Source organism: Myotis myotis, unplaced genomic scaffold, assembly GCF_014108235.1.
Source record: "Myotis myotis isolate mMyoMyo1 unplaced genomic scaffold, mMyoMyo1.p scaffold_m19_p_1, whole genome shotgun sequence".
NCBI lineage: Eukaryota > Metazoa > Chordata > Mammalia > Chiroptera > Vespertilionidae > Myotis > Myotis myotis.
In genome coordinates this window covers 193,675,138-193,695,209 of record NW_023416313.1, presented here as the reverse complement: position 1 = coordinate 193,695,209, position 20,072 = coordinate 193,675,138, and the positions used below count along the sequence as shown (strand labels likewise).

At 37.1% G+C, this 20,072-nt stretch overlaps 1 protein-coding gene across 2 annotated transcripts in view; it reads right to left on the bottom strand.

The window, feature by feature from the left end:
- Positions 1 to 719: 719 nt before the first annotated feature.
- HIF1A (hypoxia inducible factor 1 subunit alpha) overlaps positions 720 to 20,072 on the bottom strand; it is a 48,886-nt gene continuing 29,533 nt past the window's right edge. Inside the window, exons 6-15 of one of the 2 annotated variants that reach the window (XM_036309279.1) lie at positions 19,832 to 20,034; positions 15,793 to 15,899; positions 14,578 to 14,725; positions 10,508 to 10,728; positions 9,553 to 9,839; positions 8,166 to 8,288; positions 7,609 to 8,033; positions 3,660 to 3,768; positions 2,515 to 2,641; positions 720 to 2,027 (exon numbers count right to left, since the gene is read on the bottom strand). In XM_036309279.1, the coding sequence (XP_036165172.1) occupies positions 1,876 to 2,027; positions 2,515 to 2,641; positions 3,660 to 3,768; positions 7,609 to 8,033; positions 8,166 to 8,288; positions 9,553 to 9,839; positions 10,508 to 10,728; positions 14,578 to 14,725; positions 15,793 to 15,899; positions 19,832 to 20,034 (1,902 nt within the window). In that variant the 3' untranslated portion in view covers positions 720 to 1,875. The remainder of the gene's footprint in view (positions 2,028 to 2,514; positions 2,642 to 3,659; positions 3,769 to 7,608; positions 8,034 to 8,165; positions 8,289 to 9,552; positions 9,840 to 10,507; positions 10,729 to 14,577; positions 14,726 to 15,792; positions 15,900 to 19,831; positions 20,035 to 20,072) is intronic. The other variant, XM_036309287.1, reaches the window with a different exon arrangement.

Here is a 20,072-nt window from a genome sequence, read left to right as displayed (position 1 = left end):
TAGGAGAAAGATGGGAAGGATGATGGAACAGAAGTAGGAAATGAGGAAAGAAAAGTTTATAAATGATGAGTCAGTAGGAAAAAGTGTTACACAGAGAGAAAAATTGTGACAGGGAGAAGCCAATAAGGAAGTCAAATACAATTGTGTGTGAAGGGGTTAAGAATAAAAAAAAAAAGCTAATAGGGGCGACCAGGACGGCAGGGGAGGGCACTTAGGGGGATCAAGCAGACAGGCAGAGTGGTTAGGGCAGGCAGGCAGGTGAGCGGTTAGGAGCCAGAGGTCCCAGATTCCAAGGGCTCCCAGATTGGAAAGGGTGTAAGTTGGGCTGAGGGCTCCCACCCCCACCCCCCACCCCCCGCCCTGTGCACCGGGCCTCTAGTGTTACTATAATGTTTAGGATTCGTTTCACCCATCCCATTCATATTAAAATTACTAGAGGCTTGATGCATGAAATTCATGCAACAGTAGGCCTTCCTTCCCCTGGCTGCCGGGCACTGGCTTCCCTCTGGCACCCAGGACCTGGGCTTCCCTCACAGCCCTGGCTTCATCTGGAAGGTTGTCTGGAAAGACGTCTGGTCTAATTAGCATATTATGCTTTTATTATTATAGACTTTACTTGAAATAATCAATCCATGCCAATGTCATCTTCATAAAATACTTAAATTGTTGGCAATTTTAGGAGTTGGAGATACTGAAATAAAAATTAACATAAAAGCTGATCAAGGAGGCCTGGTCCACAGAAGATGTTTATTTGAAGTAACAAAACAATACAGTTAGTGTTAGATCCAACCACAAAGAGCAAAAGGAATGAAAATTTTGTACAATGCACATAGAAAAACAAGGTATTTACTGTGACAACTATATATTTCTAAAATAATACCTCTAAAATCACTCAATTATTGAAATCTATATGAAAACAGAAGGATGTTAATCGCGACAAAGTGCATAAAACCAAACATCAAATTTTGAGCAAATTAACATACTAGGCAATTTTGCTAACAAAGCATGATTTTGTTTTTGTTTGTACACAATCTGCTCAAAACATCTTTATACCAACAGGGTGGGCAGAACATTTAGGTTTAATATCAATTACACAATATTAGCATAAATTTCCACAACTACAGATAGGGTATTACTGTTTTCTTTTTTATTGAGCTGGCAAAGTGACTATACAAACATCAAATTCATTTCTCTGAACTGAGAATTTTATCCAAATAAATGCCACATACCTTCCAGATATATGTATCTTTCTATATCATGTAAATGGCTTTACCCATTTAATAATAAACCATACAAGCATTTAAGAATCATTATATGATTAACAATGTCATGTTCCAGGTTTAACAATTTCATAGGCCAAAAACAAGTTCTTCTTAAAAACTAGTTTTATAAATGCAGTATATATTGCATGAGTAACTGCTGGTATTTTTTAAGAAAATATATTGTGCAATTGAGGCTACCATGTACTGCTGGCAAATCACTATTGTTTATGTAAATGTGAAAAACTGAGTAAAAATTTTTCAAGCTGATCATGATGAAAGGTTACCGCCTTCTTAAAAGATTAAATTGGCATCTTATTAAAAATAATTCGATTAGGGACAAACTAGGTCCCTAGCCCAAAATAAATAAATAAAAAGGTGCATTTTAAAAATGATGCTACTGCAATGCAATGGTTTAAATACCAAAGAACTGTGAAAATGTGCTGTCTGTGATCTGGCATTAATGAAAATTAAGTAAAGGGATCAAAACTGAACTAACAGAGTTTGTGCAGTATTGTAGCCAGGCTTCTAAAATTAGATATAGAAAATATAAATAGACTGCTTTAGGTAATGAGCCACCAGTGTCCAAAATAAAGGAATGAGATTATGAAAAAGCTCAGTTAACTTGATCCAGCGCTCTGAGTAATTCTTCACCCTGCAGTAGGTTTCTGCTGCCTTGTATAGGAGCATTAACTTCACAATCATAACTGGTCAGCTGTGGTAATCCACTCTCATCCATTGATTGCCCGAGGAGTCTACATGCTAAGTCTGGAAAACAAAGAGATATCTAAGTATTCATTCATCTAGTCAATGGTTATTATAAACACCCACTATGCGCTAAGCATTGGGAAAATAAGGCAAATAAACTCTTTCTGGAAGGGTTTTTAGTCTATGGTGTAAAACTGTAAACCATCGCTATGTAAACAAGTAAGTGCAACCAAGTGTTACTGGTGCTATGTCAGAAATGTTCACAGGATACACGGAAGGACAAAGGAGTGCTAAATCAATTTAGAAAAAGGCATAAACATTTACAAGGTTTAGCTTCTATTCAATATTAATAATACATAGACATATCAAAGATAATTACTAAAAAAATAAAGTTCCATCTTGAAATAGCTGTTACAGACATTAGGTAAAATGCTACCTTAGTTTTTAATCTTGCTAAGGAATGAAAATCACTTTCACTTAGAACAAAGCTCTTAAATAAAAAACCATATAATTCTATTGATATTCAGGACAAAAAGAATAAACTAACCAGAGGGTATTAAAATAATAGTCTTTTGCTCCATTCCGTTCTGTTCATTAGATTTGCATCCTTTTACACGTTTCCAAGAAAGTGATGTGGTAGTTGCACGATCATCTGGCTGCTGTAATAATGTTCCCTAAAAAGAGGAAAGTTATTTCAATTTTACTATGTTCAGTTTTTAAAAAAATCAAAAACTTTGATATCAATGAAAGTTTAATAACATGGAGAAGGCAGGCTTCTTAAATCAAATACTGCCCCAAATTGTTTTTAATTCTTTCTCTTACCACTACTAAATGATCAAGACATTTATTTGCCACACATTATGGCTAACAACTTCTCTATAAATTCTTTCCAGTTAATCTTAAAATATCAGTATTTGTTACAAGAACACTGACTTAACAAAACTATTGTGTTTTGGGAATAAGAAGGGGAAATTAACTTAAAGGGAAGAGAACAAGACTGGTAGTGATGTTGGGTGGAATAAGGGGAGAACATCACATTTTACTCAAAATACATCTGTATTATCTGAAATTTTTACAGAGAATGTATTCATTGTCTTTGTTTTTAAGAAAATGTGTATAAAGTGAAAAAAACGACCAATGTTTAATTCTAAAAATACAACTTTAGTATTTAGAAGAAACAAGGAATTATCTATATACTAGAGGCCCATTGCACAAAATTCATGCACAGGGTGTCCCCTCTGCCCAGCCTGCACCCTCTCCATTCCGGGACCCCTCAGGGGATGTCCGACTGCCGGTTTAGGCCCGATCCCAGGGAGGGCAATCAGACATCCCTCTCACAATGCAGGACCGCTGGCTCCTAACCGCTTACCTGCCTGCCTGCCTGCCTGATCACCTCTAACTGACCCCGCTGCCAGCCTGATCATCCCTAACTGCCTCTGCCTGCCAGCCTTGATCGCCCCTAACTGCCCCCCCTGCCGGCCTGGTCACCTTCAACTGCCCCCCGCCCCCTCCGGCCTGGTCGCCCCTAACTCCCCCCCCCGCTGGCCTGATCGCCCCATGCAGCCTGCTGTTCAGTCGTTGCATGAGGGTGTCTCAACCAATTTGCATATCCCTCTATTATTACTATAGATGTAACTTATAAAGAGAACATTAGCTAGACTAGAAAAGGCAAACACATACTCTTACACTTACAATTCCTACTGCTTGAAAAAGTGAACCATCATGTTCTATTTTTCGTTTTCTTTGAGCATTCTGCAAAGCTAGTATCTTTGGATTTAGTTCTTCCTCAGGAACAGTAGTTCTGAAAGAAAAAAATTTAGATAAAAATGTGGTTGTTTTATTATTTTTTAGAACTATCCAAGTAGCTTTTTTCAACAAAATATATTTATACTAGAGGCCTGGTGCACAAATTTGTGCACGGATGGGGTCCCTTGGCCTGGCTGACAATTGGGGCCAATTGGGGTCAATAGGGGCCGGCTGGCTGGGGGAAGGGACCATGGGAGGTTGGCCAGCAGAGGGAAGTTGGCTGTGGGAGCACACTGACCACCAGGGGGCAGACGCTCAACGCTGAAGCTCAATTTTCAGAACAAAATATCCTAAAATTTGCATTTTTCTATTAATAGAAGTGAACTAGATTGATATCTTTATAAGTCAAAAACTTAAATATTGGCCTTTCATTCCATCTAATATAATTCAGATAATCTCGGGACTACTGTGATAAAAAATTTCACACTTGCATAGCATTTTCAGTTCATAAAATATTCCATGTTCATTAGTTCATTTTAATTTCACTCCAATCCCAAAGATAGTAACATATATATATATATATATATATATATATATATATATATATATCCCATTTTATAAATGAGAAACCTGAGGCCCATTAGGTAAATATCTCAAAGTCCCACTGCTAATTAGTTGTGGATATGGAAGTACATTCTAGATCTCTTTAGATCCATGCCCTCCCAGTGACCTTCCTACTAAGTCAATTTGCCTCCAGTATTGATATGTTATCAAACCTGCATCTAAAATTAATATTAAATAGTGAAGAACTACTTGGTGGGTCAAATACATCAATTTTATAATAGCTACTTTGTCTTCTCAAGAACTCCCCCATCAATACATTAATCATAAATGGCTCCTTGCTCTGTTTCATATATAGTTGAGAACGTATATGGGCAGGTAACACACTGAGTGGCCAGATTATTATGACTGGCCAGATTATTATGACCACCCCATCAATACAATGAAGTGAATTAGTTATGCAAATAATAATAATAATAAAACCTTGAGAGTATTTTCTTAGGAAGTTTTCAATATTCAGTATTTTTGGAAGTGTCAATGAAGTACTGATGGGGTGGTCATAATAATCTGGCCCATCATAATAACCTGGCCACTCAATGTATATTACTCTAACTCAGTGGTTCTCAACCTTCCTAATGCCGTGACCTTTTAATACAGTTCATGTTGTGGTGACCCCCAACCATAAAATTACTTTCGTTGCTACTTTATAACTGTAATTTTGCTACTGTTATGAATCGTAATGTAAATATCTGATATGCTTTATGTGTTTTCCGATGGTTGCGACCCACAGGTTGAGAACTGCTGCCTAACTCCTTCCTACATGCAGTTTTGTAAAATGTCCATATACAGACAGGCAGGTTTTAAAATTCTTACATAACTATATTATCTTTATGATGTATAATTCAGTGTATAGTGTAAATATCACCTCAGTAATACTTTTTAAAAAAATGATTTTAGACAGAGGAAGGGAAGGAGGGAGAGGGAGAGAGAACGGGAAATATCCATGTGAGAGAAAAATATCATCACCTTTTGGTGTATGGAACAATGCTCCAACCAACTGAGCCACACTGGCAAGGGCAGTAGCAGTACTTTTAATGGTTATCTTTAATCTTTGCTATAAAGCTGTCTGACTTAGTATAGCACTTTGATTTTGCAAATAACTACCTAGAGAAATAGTAATGAAAAAGCCCCTATAGTTCATAAAATTCATCTCGTAAGGTATTTAGTGCACACTATAGTGGAACTAATGTTAAAAAAAATTGCTAACGTGATTTGATACTATGACTTTGGTTTTGACAACTATATAGTTGTTCAGAAAACTGAATAATTATAGTCTCCTGTAGCTACTAGTAAACTGTAAAAAGGTCATTGTCATCACCATTATATTACTACTAGAGGCCCGGTGCATGAAAATTCATGCACTGGGGGGGGAGGGGTCCCTCAGCCCGGCCTGCCCCCTCTCACATCCAGGAACCCTCAGGGGATGTCCTACTGATGGCTTAGGCCTGCTCCTTGCCTAAGCCGTAGTCTGGCCTCCCTCTGCAGGAGGTGACCGGGTGGATCAGGGGAAGGTGCCGCCCCCATTACCCTGCTGCTGCTGCCGGCCACCACAGCTTTGTCTGGAAGGACTTTTGGCTATCCGGTCTAATTAGCATATTATGCTTTTATTATTATAGAGGATATTCATTCATCTGTCCACACAATAACCGTTCATTGTATAGCTACCACACAATAGGGACTGAATTAAGTATTAATACCACTAAAATGTCAACAAAGACACTGTCATTGCCCTAAAGCAGTGGTCACCAACCAGTGGTCTGCAGACCCACAAGGTTGGCGACCACTGCCCTAGTAGAACTCGGAGTTTAAAGTCAGTTGGTAACATAGTAATTTATAAAGTAATGTAAAATCGTCCTTTTCATATCTAAAGCTCCAAGATCTTTTCTTATGTCTAGGAAAAGGCCTCTCCCAGCACTCTAGATCAAAGAAAGCATTGATTCAAGGCAGAAGCAATATGCCATGAGCCCTGGCTATGGCAGTGCCTTTTCCCATTGTTACTGATATCTGGATCAGTCTAGGCACAGTAGAAAAAGAATCATTTTTCTCCTACACACACTGCCCCACTGACTAGCTAAAACTTATTTCCTGTAACTAGAGCTTTAAATTTAAAACATGTTAAATCCCATTATAAATTATATACATAAAGTATAACTTAAAATGTGTTTGGTGTCCAGATATTTGCTTAAATTTACTCCATAGAAGCAATGTCATAAAATCAGGCTTAGATTCCTGCTGTAGCTCTTAAAACCCTATTTAACCTATAAAATATAATGTTCTATGAATAAGTAATGAAAAATATGCCCAGCTGGTGTGGCTTAGTGGTTGAGCATTGACCTATGAACTAGGAGATCACGGTTCGATTCCTGGTCAGGGCACATGCCCGGTTGCAGGCTCAGTCCCTAGTGTGGGTGTGCAGGAGGCAGTCAATCAATGATTCTCATCGATATTTCTCGCTCTCTCCCTTCATCTCTGAAATCAGTGAAAATGCATTTTTTAAAAATAAAAGCAATTATAACATAACTATACATAAAATTTAAAAAGAAGTCTTATAAATAAATATCTATACTGAATACTGAGGACTGAAGACCTTCAGGCTCACTGTGGATTTGGAAATACCCTGAAGTAGGAAGGACTTTTTTTCAGGTAAACTAAAAGAGTGCTCCATGGAACAGAAGCAGTGAGAATAAACTAGCCTGATTTAACCAACCATAAGAAACCAAGCCAGCCCTAGTTGGTTTGGCTCAGTGGATAGAGTGTTGGACTATGGACTGGAAGGTCCTGGGTTCAATTACGGTTAAGGGCATATGTTCAGGATGTGGGCTTGATCCCCAGTAGGGGGCGTGCAGGAGGTAGCTGATCAATGATACTCTCTCATCATTGATGTTTCTATTTCTCTCTCCCTCTCCCTTCCTCTCTGAAATCAATATATATATATGTATATACATACACACACACACACGCACACACACACACACACACGAAGCCAGTTTTTGTACATTTACAGAACTTACTGGCTGGATTTTATTTTTAGAGGTATTAGAAGACCCTACATTTAGATAGGTGATATGACTATTTTAGAGAAAATAAATACATAAGCTAATTTAGAAATAGTTCCTAGAGTGCTTGTTCTAAGTTCAAAATTTGTATATCAATTTTATGTACTTTAAAGCATATTACATCAGAAAGTTTGCTACATTTAGAAATAATTTACCATCATACACATTTCCTAAAAAATAAAAGAACTATAACTTTAATGTTACACATAAATAAATACCTTTGACTCAAAGTGATAGATAACACGTTAGGGCTTCTTGGATGAGATTTTTCTGTCTGTTCTATAACTCCTTTTCCTGCTCTGTTTGGTGAGGCTGTCCGACTTCGATTATCACTATATGGTGATGTTGTGGTACTAGAAGTTTCTTTAGGTACGTGGGTAGGAGATGGAGATGCAATCAATATTTTAATGTCTTCCATACCATCTTTTGTGAGTGTTTTTAATTCATCAGTGGTGGCAGTGGTAGTGGTGGTGGTAACAGGTGGTTCTTCCATTTGAGTCAGCTGGAATACTGTAACTGTGCTCGCACTTTGAGGGCTTGTAGAACTGCTTTCCAATGGTGACAACTGATCAAAGGAACGTAACTGGAAGTCATCATCCATTGGGATATAAGGAGCTAACATCTCCAAGTCTAAATCAGTGTCCTATAAAACAACAAATGTATGAGTTTTTACAATGGCTGCATCTTACAAAAGAAAAACAAGTTTAAACTCAAAGTCATTAGACTAAAAATTTAATAAAGATTAATGTAAAATATAATAAACAAATTCATATACCTGAGTAGAAAATGGATTCTTTGCTTCCGTGTCTTCAGCAAAAAGTTTCTCAACCAATTCCAACTTGAATTCATTGACCATATCACTATCAACATCAAAACAATACTCACTGGGACTGGTAGGCTGTAAAAGAATTAAATGTATTCACTTTCCCAGAATAAGCCTCTGTGTTTTGCTAGTTGTTAGAATTCTCCAACCAGATCTCAGACAATACATAACAAAGTCCATTTGTTCTATCAAATTTCATCTAGTGAAAAGTTAAATTTCTGAGCTTACACTTTTAACAATTTTTGCTAATTCAATAGCTTCCCCTTATCTGAGGTTTCACTTTCTGCAGTTTCTCAGTTACCTGTGGACAACTCAGGTCTGAAAACATTAAATGGGAAATCCCAAAAGTAAGCAATTGGTAAGTTTTAAATTTTGCATTGTTCTGAGTGTAATGAAATTTTGCACTGTCCCACTATGTCCTGCCATGGACATGAATCATCCCTTTGTCCAGCATATCCACACTATATACACTACCTATCCATTAGTCACTTAGTAGCCATCTTGGTTATCAGATCAACTGTCACAGTATTGCAGTGCTGTGTAACCAGAGATTAGGATGTGTTTTCCAGAAGGCTATGAGATGTCAAATCTCCTACTTTAGCTTGCCAGTTTTGATTCCATAAATACTTAATATGAAATTATTTACCACCTATGAAAACTTATTTGTGCCTCATTTATCAAGTCATCATATTCAGATCTCTTACTCAACTCTTGAGCATATTTTTAGATACAGGAAGCTCTAAAGTTGAAGCACTCTAGATTTAGAAATAGAGCCCTATGTGATACCTTTAGTCTTAGCCCAACCTTGCCCTTAAAGAGAACTTCTATTGTGAGAGAACTTGCATAAAAAACAGCTATTACGTATTTACTCTATGTTAGATTCGGTATTTTCATGTTATACTTACCGAAAATTTCAAAATAGTAATGGAAACTGTACTAAAGTGGGCAGAGTTTAGGGTCTTTTTGCTTTTAAGCCTTTTGCTGCTGGACAATTCTCCAACTCAATGGTTAATATGTATGGGCTTAGACCTATCATAGGCACACACAGTTTTTTCTCTGTGGATGTCTAAATTCAAGGTTTTTATTTTTGTCTTATTGATATAGAGGAGCAACGTAAGTTTTTCCTTTAGATTTCTGTTAAGTCAGTTCTTTCCCATGTTCCACTGAGGTCCAAGTCAAGCTCTTAACAATTATTGCAGTAATTTTAAAGTGCTAAAATGCACAAAAACAAAATCCATGACATGTGGTTCAAATTAAAGTTTGAATAAAATCTACAAATACATTCTTTCCTGAACATTAAAATCTGAAATTTATCTTCTTATTACATCACAACACCTACCTCAGGTGAACTTTGTCTAGTACTTCCATCAGAAGGACTAGCGGGCTGATCTTGAATCTGGGGCATGGTAAAAGAAAGTTCCAATGACTCTGGATTTGGTTCTAATTTTAATGCAACTTCCTCATTGAGCGCAGGGTCGGCACTACTTCGAAGTGGCTCTGGAGTTTCAGAGGCAGGTAATGGAGACATTGCCAAATTTATACTCTGTAATTTTTCATCAGATGAGGGGAGCATTACATCATTATATAATGGAACTTCCTCAAGTTGTTGGTCATCAGTTTCTGTGTCTGTAGGGGGGAAAAAAATCAATTTAAAGAATATCTAAATTTTAACATATATAGAATATGTCCCCTTTTACCAAAGGTTTGTCTAGTTCGATCAAACAACAAAAACGTTAGCCAATTTTCCTTAATCAGAAAGTTTACAGATACTATGGTATAACCATAAGTCTGAGTTATCTTTCTAACCCACTACTGACAACTCCTATTAATCTACATGACATAAAAAACCCAGTAATTCCAACCACTTCTTCATTAAAATTTACCCTAGTATGAAATTATAATTTTCATTTTTAATGTTTGATATTGGTATGACTGCTTATTTATCCTTTAATGCAACTATACCAATTGCAATATAATTTTGCTAAATCGTGGAGAAAATATGACAGACTATAGAAATAGAAGAGTAGCTGAGAAAAATTAAAGTGGGGAAAAGAAATACCTTAAGGACACTTTGAAGCACAATTTCTAACAATGTGACAAAAACAGGAATGCTGAGAAATTACAGAGGCAAAATATTTAAGCAAATACTTTTAAGAAGACTATGAAAAATGAAATATATAAGACCATGACGTCCAAATGATTACCAGCAAAATATGTTAGCATCAAGTTCAGTTAAAATGGGCTTGCATCAGCAGACACAATTTAGGCAATTAACAAACTAACTAAAGACCCACCATTGCTGCCAAAATCTAAAGATATGATTGTGTCTCCAGCTGCTGGGGCCAGCAAAGTTAAAGCATCAGGTTCCTTCTTAAGTTTATCAAAGAGGCTACTTGTATCTTCTGATTCAACTTTGGTGAATAGCTGAGTCATTTTCATATCTGAAGATTCAACTGGTTTGAGGACACATTCTGTTTGTTGAAGGGAGAAGATCAAGTCGTGCTGAATAATACCACTGTCAAAAAGAGAGATCAGTAATTCTTAAATGAGCAGTTGACACAATGGGGGTAGAGGAAAAGGGACTCTTATCTCTTAAAAAATTCTCCTTTAGGAAAAGGAACATTTTAAGATCTTGTGACCTAATCTCTCATTCATTTAGGGTTGAAAATACCAATATGAAATAAAGACCTATCAAAATTCACAGTATAAGATAATTCAAATATTTGACTAATTTCAATTAAGAAACTTCAGCTATCCTTTTGGGAAGAGTGGTGGTGACAAAGAAATGTAACAGTCAAGTACATAAAAGACATAAATAGACCTTCCCAATTTTTATGTTGACTCATATAATGAAACTGGCACAGAAGAATTCTTTGGCAATACGGATGGTCCTAGAATATCAAGATATATAGGTAAATGACTCAGGTCTTTCTTTCTAAGAGGTGTGCCATATTTTCTTTAGTGGTAGGAAAATGATATGGTGATATCACCTGTGGGGGTAGAGTTGAAAAGAGATAATAAACAGCTCCATATTCATTTGGTTTAAATATAAATGTTATTGCTCCTTTCATCAACAAATAGTATTTACTATGTGAAATAAACTGATACAAAAATAAAAATATCCAACCCACGCATGTCAAACTCAAAGGCTAACACGGGCCAAATAAACAAGGTTTAAGTTTATGCAGGCTGCAAAAAACAAAAGCTTCAATTTTCATAGAAACATAGGTTTATTTCGATAGAGACATGCTGAATACAAAGGGCTGAAATAAAAGAATAATCGTTAACATAAAAAAATAGAACATTTTAATAAAAATTATTTTTTCTTGAACATAAACTTACCAGACACTGAATAACTGCACAAATCAATAAGTGTAACGCAAATAAACCTATTTTGCTGTAACCGGTTTGGTTCAGTGGATAGAGCGTTGGCCTGCGGACTGAAAGGTCCCAGGTTCGATTCCGGTCAAGGGCATGTATCTTGGTTGCGGGCACATCCCCAGTAGGGGGTGTGCAGGTGGCAGCTGATTGATGTTTCTCTCTCATCGATGTTTCTAACTTCTCTATCCCTCTCCCTCCCTCTTTGTAAAAAACAAAACAAAACAAACAAAAAACCTATTTTTCTTGTTCTCCGAAAGCAAAATATTTCCTGTTGCGCATACCAAACAAGTCAGTACAAGCTTAATGATGTGGCAATCTGCTTTAACTAGTATTGCTTGAACAAATACACACACACATCCTATCTAATAATAGACAAACACACTTCCCATTGGCTAATCAGGGCGATATGCAAATTAACTGCCAACCAAGATGGCGGCCGGCAGCCAGGTAGCTGAAGCGAACAGGAGGCTTGCTTGCCCCAGTGATGGAGGAAGCCAAGGTTCCCCACCTGCTGCCACCCAGCTCTGAGCTGCACTCTAAGCAACTATGTTGCAATTATAGAAGCTAAACAATCCCCAGAAACCTGCTTTTAGCCAGCTGGGCCTCAGTGCTGGAGTTGCAACAGTGTTTCAATTACAGAAGCTAAACAAAGCCCAGATACCTGCTTTCAGCAGCCGAGGTCTCAGAGCTGGAGCCGTGCCTCAGAGCTAAAGCCGGCTCTCAGCTCCAGTGACAGCCATAGAAGGTAAATAAATCCCAGAATAAAAAAAGAAAAAAAGGAGAGGTTGGGAGCTTCAGTCACCCGCCAGCCTGAAAACGGCCCTCAGCCCCTCACCCAGACTGGCCAGGCACCCCAGTGGGGACCCCCACCCTGAAGGGTGTGTGACCAGCTGCAAACAGCCATCATCCCCTCATCCAGGCTGGCCAGGCACCCAAGCGGGACCCCCATCCTGATCCGGGACACCCTTCAGGGCAAACCAGCCGGCCCGACCCGTGCACCAGGCCTCTATCTTATATAGCAACAGGGTAATATGCAAACTGACCCTAACAACAGAAGGACTGGGAATGACTGGTCACTATGACACACACTGACCACCAGGGGGCAGACGCTCAATGCAGGAGCTGCCCTCTGGTGGTCAGGGCGCTCTCACATGGGAGGAGCTCTGCTCAGCCACAAGCCAGGCTGATGGCTGCCAGTACAGCGGTGGTGGTGGGAGTCTCTCCTGCCTCCTCAGCAGTGCTAAGGATGTCCGACTGCAGTTTAGGCCTGCTCCCTGCTGGCAAGTGGACATCCCCCGAGGGCTGCCGGGCTGCCAGAGGGATGTCTGATTGCTATCTTAGGCCCAATCTCCCCGGGGAGTGGGCCTAAGCCAGCAGGTGGTCATCCCCTGAGGGGTCCCAGACTGCGAGAGGGCACAGGCCGGGCTGAGGAACCCCCCTTCCCCCCACCCCCCCGAGTGCACAAATTTTTGTGCACCGGGCCTCTAGTATATATATAAAAGGCTAATATGCAAAGTGTCCCCTCAGGAGTTTGATCGGGAGACGGGGCGTTTGATTGCTCACTATGATGAGTGCTGACCACCAGGGGGCAGCGCGGAATAAAGGAAGGCCCCAGCCGGCAGCCAGAAGGCCATGATTCAGCCCTGATCAACAGCCAGGACTAGGGACCCTACCCATGTGTGAATTTTATGCACCGGGCCTCTAGTTATGTATAACAGGATATTGTAAAAATTAAGTTACAACATTTTTATTGAAACGTTTCTTACATACCATTATATTGGCTGGGCCGCAAAAATATTCATTGTGGGCCGCATGCGGCTCGTGGCCCGCAAGTTTGACATGCTTGAGCCAACCCTTTCCTTCAAGTTTATAGAACACCCAACCCTTTCCCTCAAGTTTTATAGACCAGTGTGAAAGTAAATGTGCAAAGTAATGATTGCTAAAATGGAGAAGGCTTGCTTCAGAGAGGGGCCCACAAGCTGAAACTTGGACTAAAATAGTATTTGTTAGGTAGACTGCGATGAGGGGGGAAAAGGGCATTCCAAGTAATTGATTCTTATTTAATGGGAAAGTCACCAAAACTCTGGCACTAATATTAAAACATTAAAGGATGGTGTCAGAATTGGCAAAAATAAAAACAAATGACCAAAGTCTTCCTAGCCATAGATGTTAGAAAGAGGGCTGCAATTATGAAAACATGGGCATATAGAAGATAATGACAAGAAATGATGCTCTGCAAGTAGGTGAGGCTTTATCATGGAGGTGATCAAGGGATCTTTAAAACAATTCTAAAGAAAATGAGATGAGCAGGTATATACATGCAAGAAAAACCAGCATGGTGGTAATGTGGAAGATGGACTAAATGGGGGCAATTGCCTTCTGAAATTGATCAAATGAAAGATTCGTTTATGATATCTATAACATTCACAAGCCCATCAGCTAAGGGAACAACTCAAGAATATTCAAGAACCACATATCACATTATACAGCCTTTTATAGTAATCTCACATAGAATTTAATTTAGTTCTCATATAACCTTTTGAATTAAGTATTATCATCTCTCAAATATGAATGAAATTCAGAGAAATGAGACTTTCCCAAGTTTATGGAGAAATGACAGAGCTACGACACAAACCTAACTATTCCAAGGCCAGTATTCCTACAAAAATAACATAGCTGCTGTGAGATAATACATGCTGACAGCTGTATGACTAGAGCAAACTAATCCATAGATCTGGTATTTTTTTTAAGGTCTTTTAAAAAATAGGAGTGAAAGGAATGGGGATAGACAGCTATTGGTAGTAGTGGAATCACTGCAGAAAAGCTGGCCTGGAAACACAGATTAGAGTACTGAAAACCATAACTAGGTAGAAATGAGAAAATAAAATTCAGTTAATGTTGAAAACCTTTTCTCCCTTTAAAAGTAAAGTATACAAAAAGAGTTATTACTTATTTTCCCAAAATATTTATTTTCCAAGCTTACCTCACAACAAAATTTACGCAGACAATGCATTGTGGTTGAGAGTTCTTAGTGTTATATATGACAGTTGCTTGAGTTTCAACCCAGACATAACCACCTCTTTTGGCAAGCATCCTGTACTGTCCTGTGGTTACTTGTCCTTTAGTAAACACTAGGAGTAAAATGGAAAGAGTCATGCAGAGAAAATAACAACTGAACTGTCAATCAAATGGATGTTAAATGTTGATCGTTGTTTTAGAAAAGGAGAGATGTTTACATTAATGGAATCAGCTGTAATTGTTTAAATTGAAAGAGAAAAAGCCCCAGCATAGCTGAAAATTTACCCAATTTTATTCTTCTAATCCCCAAAATAAATTCTTGTCACTTCAAATAAAATCAAAGCCAGGAAATGAGGGACAACAGTGACTAAAATTCCTTTACTGACTAGAGAATGAATAATAATCTCTAGCAAGAACATTCAAGAAAGAAGTATTGCTCTTATTTTCTTAAATTCCTGCTATAGTTTCCAGATAACCAAAGATGCTTCAAATAGCTATGCTAGCATATTTGAATCTCAATTGATATGCTGAAGTCTTTGGCACTTGAGGCAATCTTAATTACTGATTTGGGAGAAAGTACTAGAGAAATAGTAAAGATGATATTATCATGAATATTGGTGGCCATTTGGTAGTTCATGACTAGTCACATTCAATGACATTCAGGCATCCCCAATCATACTGGGAAGTCATTTTCAGGTACAGATTCAACAGGCAAGTGAAAAATTCCAAAGTTTTACTTATCGTGGGATATTTAAATAATGTTTGAGTAAAATTGAAAAATGTATCTTATGTCCAGGGTACTTATTACCACTAGTACATGCTGTTAATCACCTTCACTTCACTAAACAATTCACTTCATTGCACAATTATTTTCTGAATGCTTTGTATGAATTCTGAAAATGATGCTACAATATCCTGCAATATATTTTTTTGAGCCTTTGTATTTAAAACACCTGGGAAGTTTTAGATACCAAATGATTCTGCTTTTACTAGTATTTCTTGAACAAATATAAAGCATAGATTTAATGTTAAGATCCTTTAGGAAGAGTTTTGTTAAGATGTATCTAGAAAGACTGGTTAATATTAACCAAAAAGTTAAATGTACGTAGCTGTATGACCAAAAAGTAAAGAGACTGAAGAGTTAAAAGAGAATATCAATGAGTTATTCCATTGTGCTTACTATCATGATGAGTTTTGGTCAGATGATCAGAGTCCAAAGCATGATAATATTCATAAATTGAGCGGCCCAAAAGTTCTTCTGGTTCATATCCCATCAATTCAGTAATTCTGTTAAATAAAAAATATAATAAGAAAAAAGAGAAATTAACTGATAATGAAACACTTTCCTTCTTTATGGTAATGAATATGCATTAATCTTATGAACAAGTGAATTTTAAAAAATAAAGAGCATTTTCCTTTGCTGAAAATAAATTTACATCTCATCTTTAGTAACTCTGCAGTTACTAAATATGGCACCATCTGTTTCTTTTAAGTTCTCTCGATTCACCCTGTTATCTAACCCTTTAATCCCTTTCATTCAAACATGTTACCTAGTTTTATCACATTGTATTGTATATACTTTTGGTAACAAGACAGTTTATTAATAAATAGATATGAAGTACTGCAAAATTAAATGGCAAATGTCATAAAGGTAGTTACTAACACTTAATTTAAAATATATAGATTAAATCCAGAACACTATCTTGCCATAAAGTCAGATTCCTGTGTGTGTGTGTGTGTGTGTGTACACAAAATCACATTCTTCATAAAAAAAGTCCACTAGGCAAGGCTTCATTTTAGGGGATCAATATCCAGTACAAAATTTCAGTATCATTAACCAGAGTATCTACATTAAATGGGAATAAAGGAATACCTATTATGTTGGTTTTAGAAGACGCTCTTGTACTTCATTTTGGAAATTAATTACATAAAATCACAGGAATTCATTTCAGATGAAATAATGCTATCAAACTGAAAGTTGACTAGAACAAAATCCTGATTTTCTGGCAGTTCCTTTAGGACAGAGACTAAATCTTACTATTCTCTGTAACCACAGTCTGAAATGGAACCCTTTTCATGGGAAAGAGAAAGCTTTTCTTAGCACTTCTTAGAAGAGAAATGTTCTCTCCTTTTCTGAAAGCAAAACATGAGGTAAGCTTTTTTATTTCTCAGAGTTTAGATTTCAAGGGACTTTCTGAGGTGTAAACAGAGGTTCCCTAACAATATTAGTGTATCCAAAAATACCACCCCCCCAAATGAAATCACACCTCAATTTTAATTACAGAAAGCACACAGGGAAGATATTCTTCTCCTAAGAAATGTGTAAAAATAATACTGTTGTTTTTTCACACTTTAAGGAAAGATCTGTTGTAATTTATTCCAAAACAAACAGAAAAGTGATTTGTAAACAAAACAAAATAAAAATTAAGCCAACTCAAGCCAAAATCCAAAATTCTTTACAAAGGGACCTCCCTAAACATGTCTACACTAGGTGGCAGCATTTCAAAGGAAACCATTGTTTTAAAAAAAAACCCACAACATCCTTTCTTTAAATTATGCTTTAAAAATAATTTTAATTGGTCTTCTGTAGCTTATACTAGTATGTTTAAATAATATTCCCATGAAATTAATTTTTTCATTATTTATACCTTTATATGTCTGTATGCCTGGCACTGTTCTAGGTATGAAATGGTAAGACAAAATTCAACATGTGGCTAATCTTCTAGTACACTTACCATACTACTTAAGAATAATGTGGTAAGCATAGGAATCAGAGACACCACCCTTACCCACAAGAAGGAATGGTGGGATAAAGGATGCTTTCTATAGGAGATTTATGAGTTGAGTATAGAAGAGTCAAAGAGAGAACAAAACCACTTCAGGAAGAAGATACACCACAAGCAAAGACAGAGATGAGAAAATGGTTGGCACTGTATAGCGAACAAAGACTGGTGTGGTTAGAGGGGGCAAGCAGAAAGGGATGAGGCCAGAAAAGTAGGTAGGAGAATCAGATTAATGAGGGTCTTATATATTATGTCAATAAACTCTGATTTAATCAGATGTCAATCAGTGTTTCTCAATCTGAGTTGAGATATGTCTACCACTAGGGATGCAAGACGTCAAAACATACTAGTAAATATTTCCCTAGAAGGCCAATTTTTTTCATATTGGAGGAAGAAAGGTAAAAAGTTAACTTTAGAGGATTACAAACCTTATATTCTGTACCAAAAAGGAGAGGAGTAATCCAGAAAATCTGATAAAAGTATTTTTAATGGACTAAAAAACCTGTGATCTAAAACAACTATGCAGTATACCACTTATTCACTGTAAGTGTCTGGAGGGCAGAACTGTTAAACTTCATTTCTACTTTACTGCCACTTACAGTGTCATGCACATAGTAGGTGCTCAAATTAACGTGTTGAATGACTGTAAGTGGAAATCTGTATAGTAAATAATAGCTATTTATGGGATATTTTAGATGTTAGAAATTTGATGTGTTAGATTTTACAATTTTTTATCTTTGTTCTTAGGGCTTAGAGATGTGAAGTTCCTACAAAGAACTCTAAGCAGAAAAATAACTAGTTAAACTCAAAACCTTACTTTGCTGAATTCTAAACTGGCTGTCTTTATTCCTCTGTCATGATCATTTTGTTAATTTTCTGAAATAACCTTTCTCTTTCTAGCTTCATCACTTTCCTTTTTCCCAGCTTACCCCTACACTTTGTTACTAAATTCAAAAAATAAAAAATAATTCCTCAAAAAAGGAGGGCATTTCTGTTCTATCATACATTCACATGAATACTGCCAGTAAATGCCATAAAATACTTCTTAGCTCTATCTTCATTTTTCTTAAAAAGTTGACACCAGAGTTTGTGAAGCACTCATTATGTATGCTAGGCACTCAACAAACTCTTTTGATCCTAGTAACAGCCTTTTGAAGCATGACCCTCATTTTAGCTAAGAAACATGAGATTTAGAACAATTCAGTTCTAAGACCAAGGCTACACTGTAAGTACCAGAGCTGCAGGCCAGGACTGAATCCAGGATTATGTGATTCCAAAGCCAGCACTCTTAACATTTCCTTGTCCAATGGGGTGAGGCATTCTTAACTACATTATGGCTAAATGCTTAAAACTGGCTTTCTCATATAATCTTCACAATGACCAATAAAATAGGTGTTACTAAAGTTGAAAAAACTGAGCTAATGAGTCCAAGATCATTTCCAAAAAAGGCAGCAAAGTCAAGACTTAATAGTCTGGCTACAGAATCTATGCCGTTAGCCATAGAATTTTTTAGTTAAAAAAAAAAAAAAAAAATGGGACAAGCAGGCAAATAATCGTAACAGTAGAATAAATGCTATGACAGAGATATATAGAAACATGGGGAGTGCTCTGGCTATAGGTGTAGGAGACACACCAGAAGGGGTTCGCCCTCCTACTGATTAATCTGGAGAAGTGGGCAGAGGCCAGATCATAAATATCCTTGGTTGGCTGGAGGAAAACTGGTGCCAGCAGCCAGGGGAAAGAAGGGCTATTGCGTGAATCTTTGTGCAACGGGCTTCTAGTTAAGTATAAAGAGGGTTAAAAAAAAAAAGGATGACTTCCAAATTTTTGCTGGAGTTATGTGCCTACAGTGGTATATTTAATCATGATAGGTATTATAGGAAGAAAGCCAGTTTTTGAAGTTATTATTTGGGGCATTAGTAGTGCAGTTCAGTTATAGAAAGATTTAGTTTACAATATGGTAGAGGATCTATCCAGAAAAAAAATTAAATTGGTAATTAAATAGAAATATTTAGGAATATAAGTTTGGAAATGGCAATAAAAACCATAGGCGGGGATTAAGCTGCTCAGGAAAAATCCACAGGGCAAGGAGATGACCAAACACTTTTCTTTCTAGTCCATAACCAAAAGTAATTGATCCTTCCTCAAATTATGTATTGTGTATCTTTGAAATATATTTATTTTCTCTATAAATTAATGAGTCCCTAAAGGAAAAAAAAAACCTCATCTTAATAATTTCTGGAAAGCATGTGGTAACGTATTCATAGTACAAACTAAGTATTCAATGTGGCTGAACTAATCTACAAAGTTAATATTACTGAGTTCTAGGATGTATCATGGTATTCAGCTTAGTAGGAGTCTTTACTATAAAATAAATAGTTTTTTAAAGTTGTGGATTTAAGAAAATTTTCAAGTTATATTTTATACCTCACTTACCTTTCATCACAATAAGAAAATTTCATATCCAGGCTGTGTCGACTGAGAAAAGTCTTGCTATCTAATGGAATTTCAATATTTGATGGATGAGGAATGGGCTCACAAATCAGCACCAAGCATGTCATAGGTGGTTTCTTATACCCACACTGAGACTGGTTACCATTGGTATCGTACACATGAATATGTCCTGTGCAGTGAAGTACCTGTGTATGAAGAAAAAGCAGGTTTTTTTAAATATACA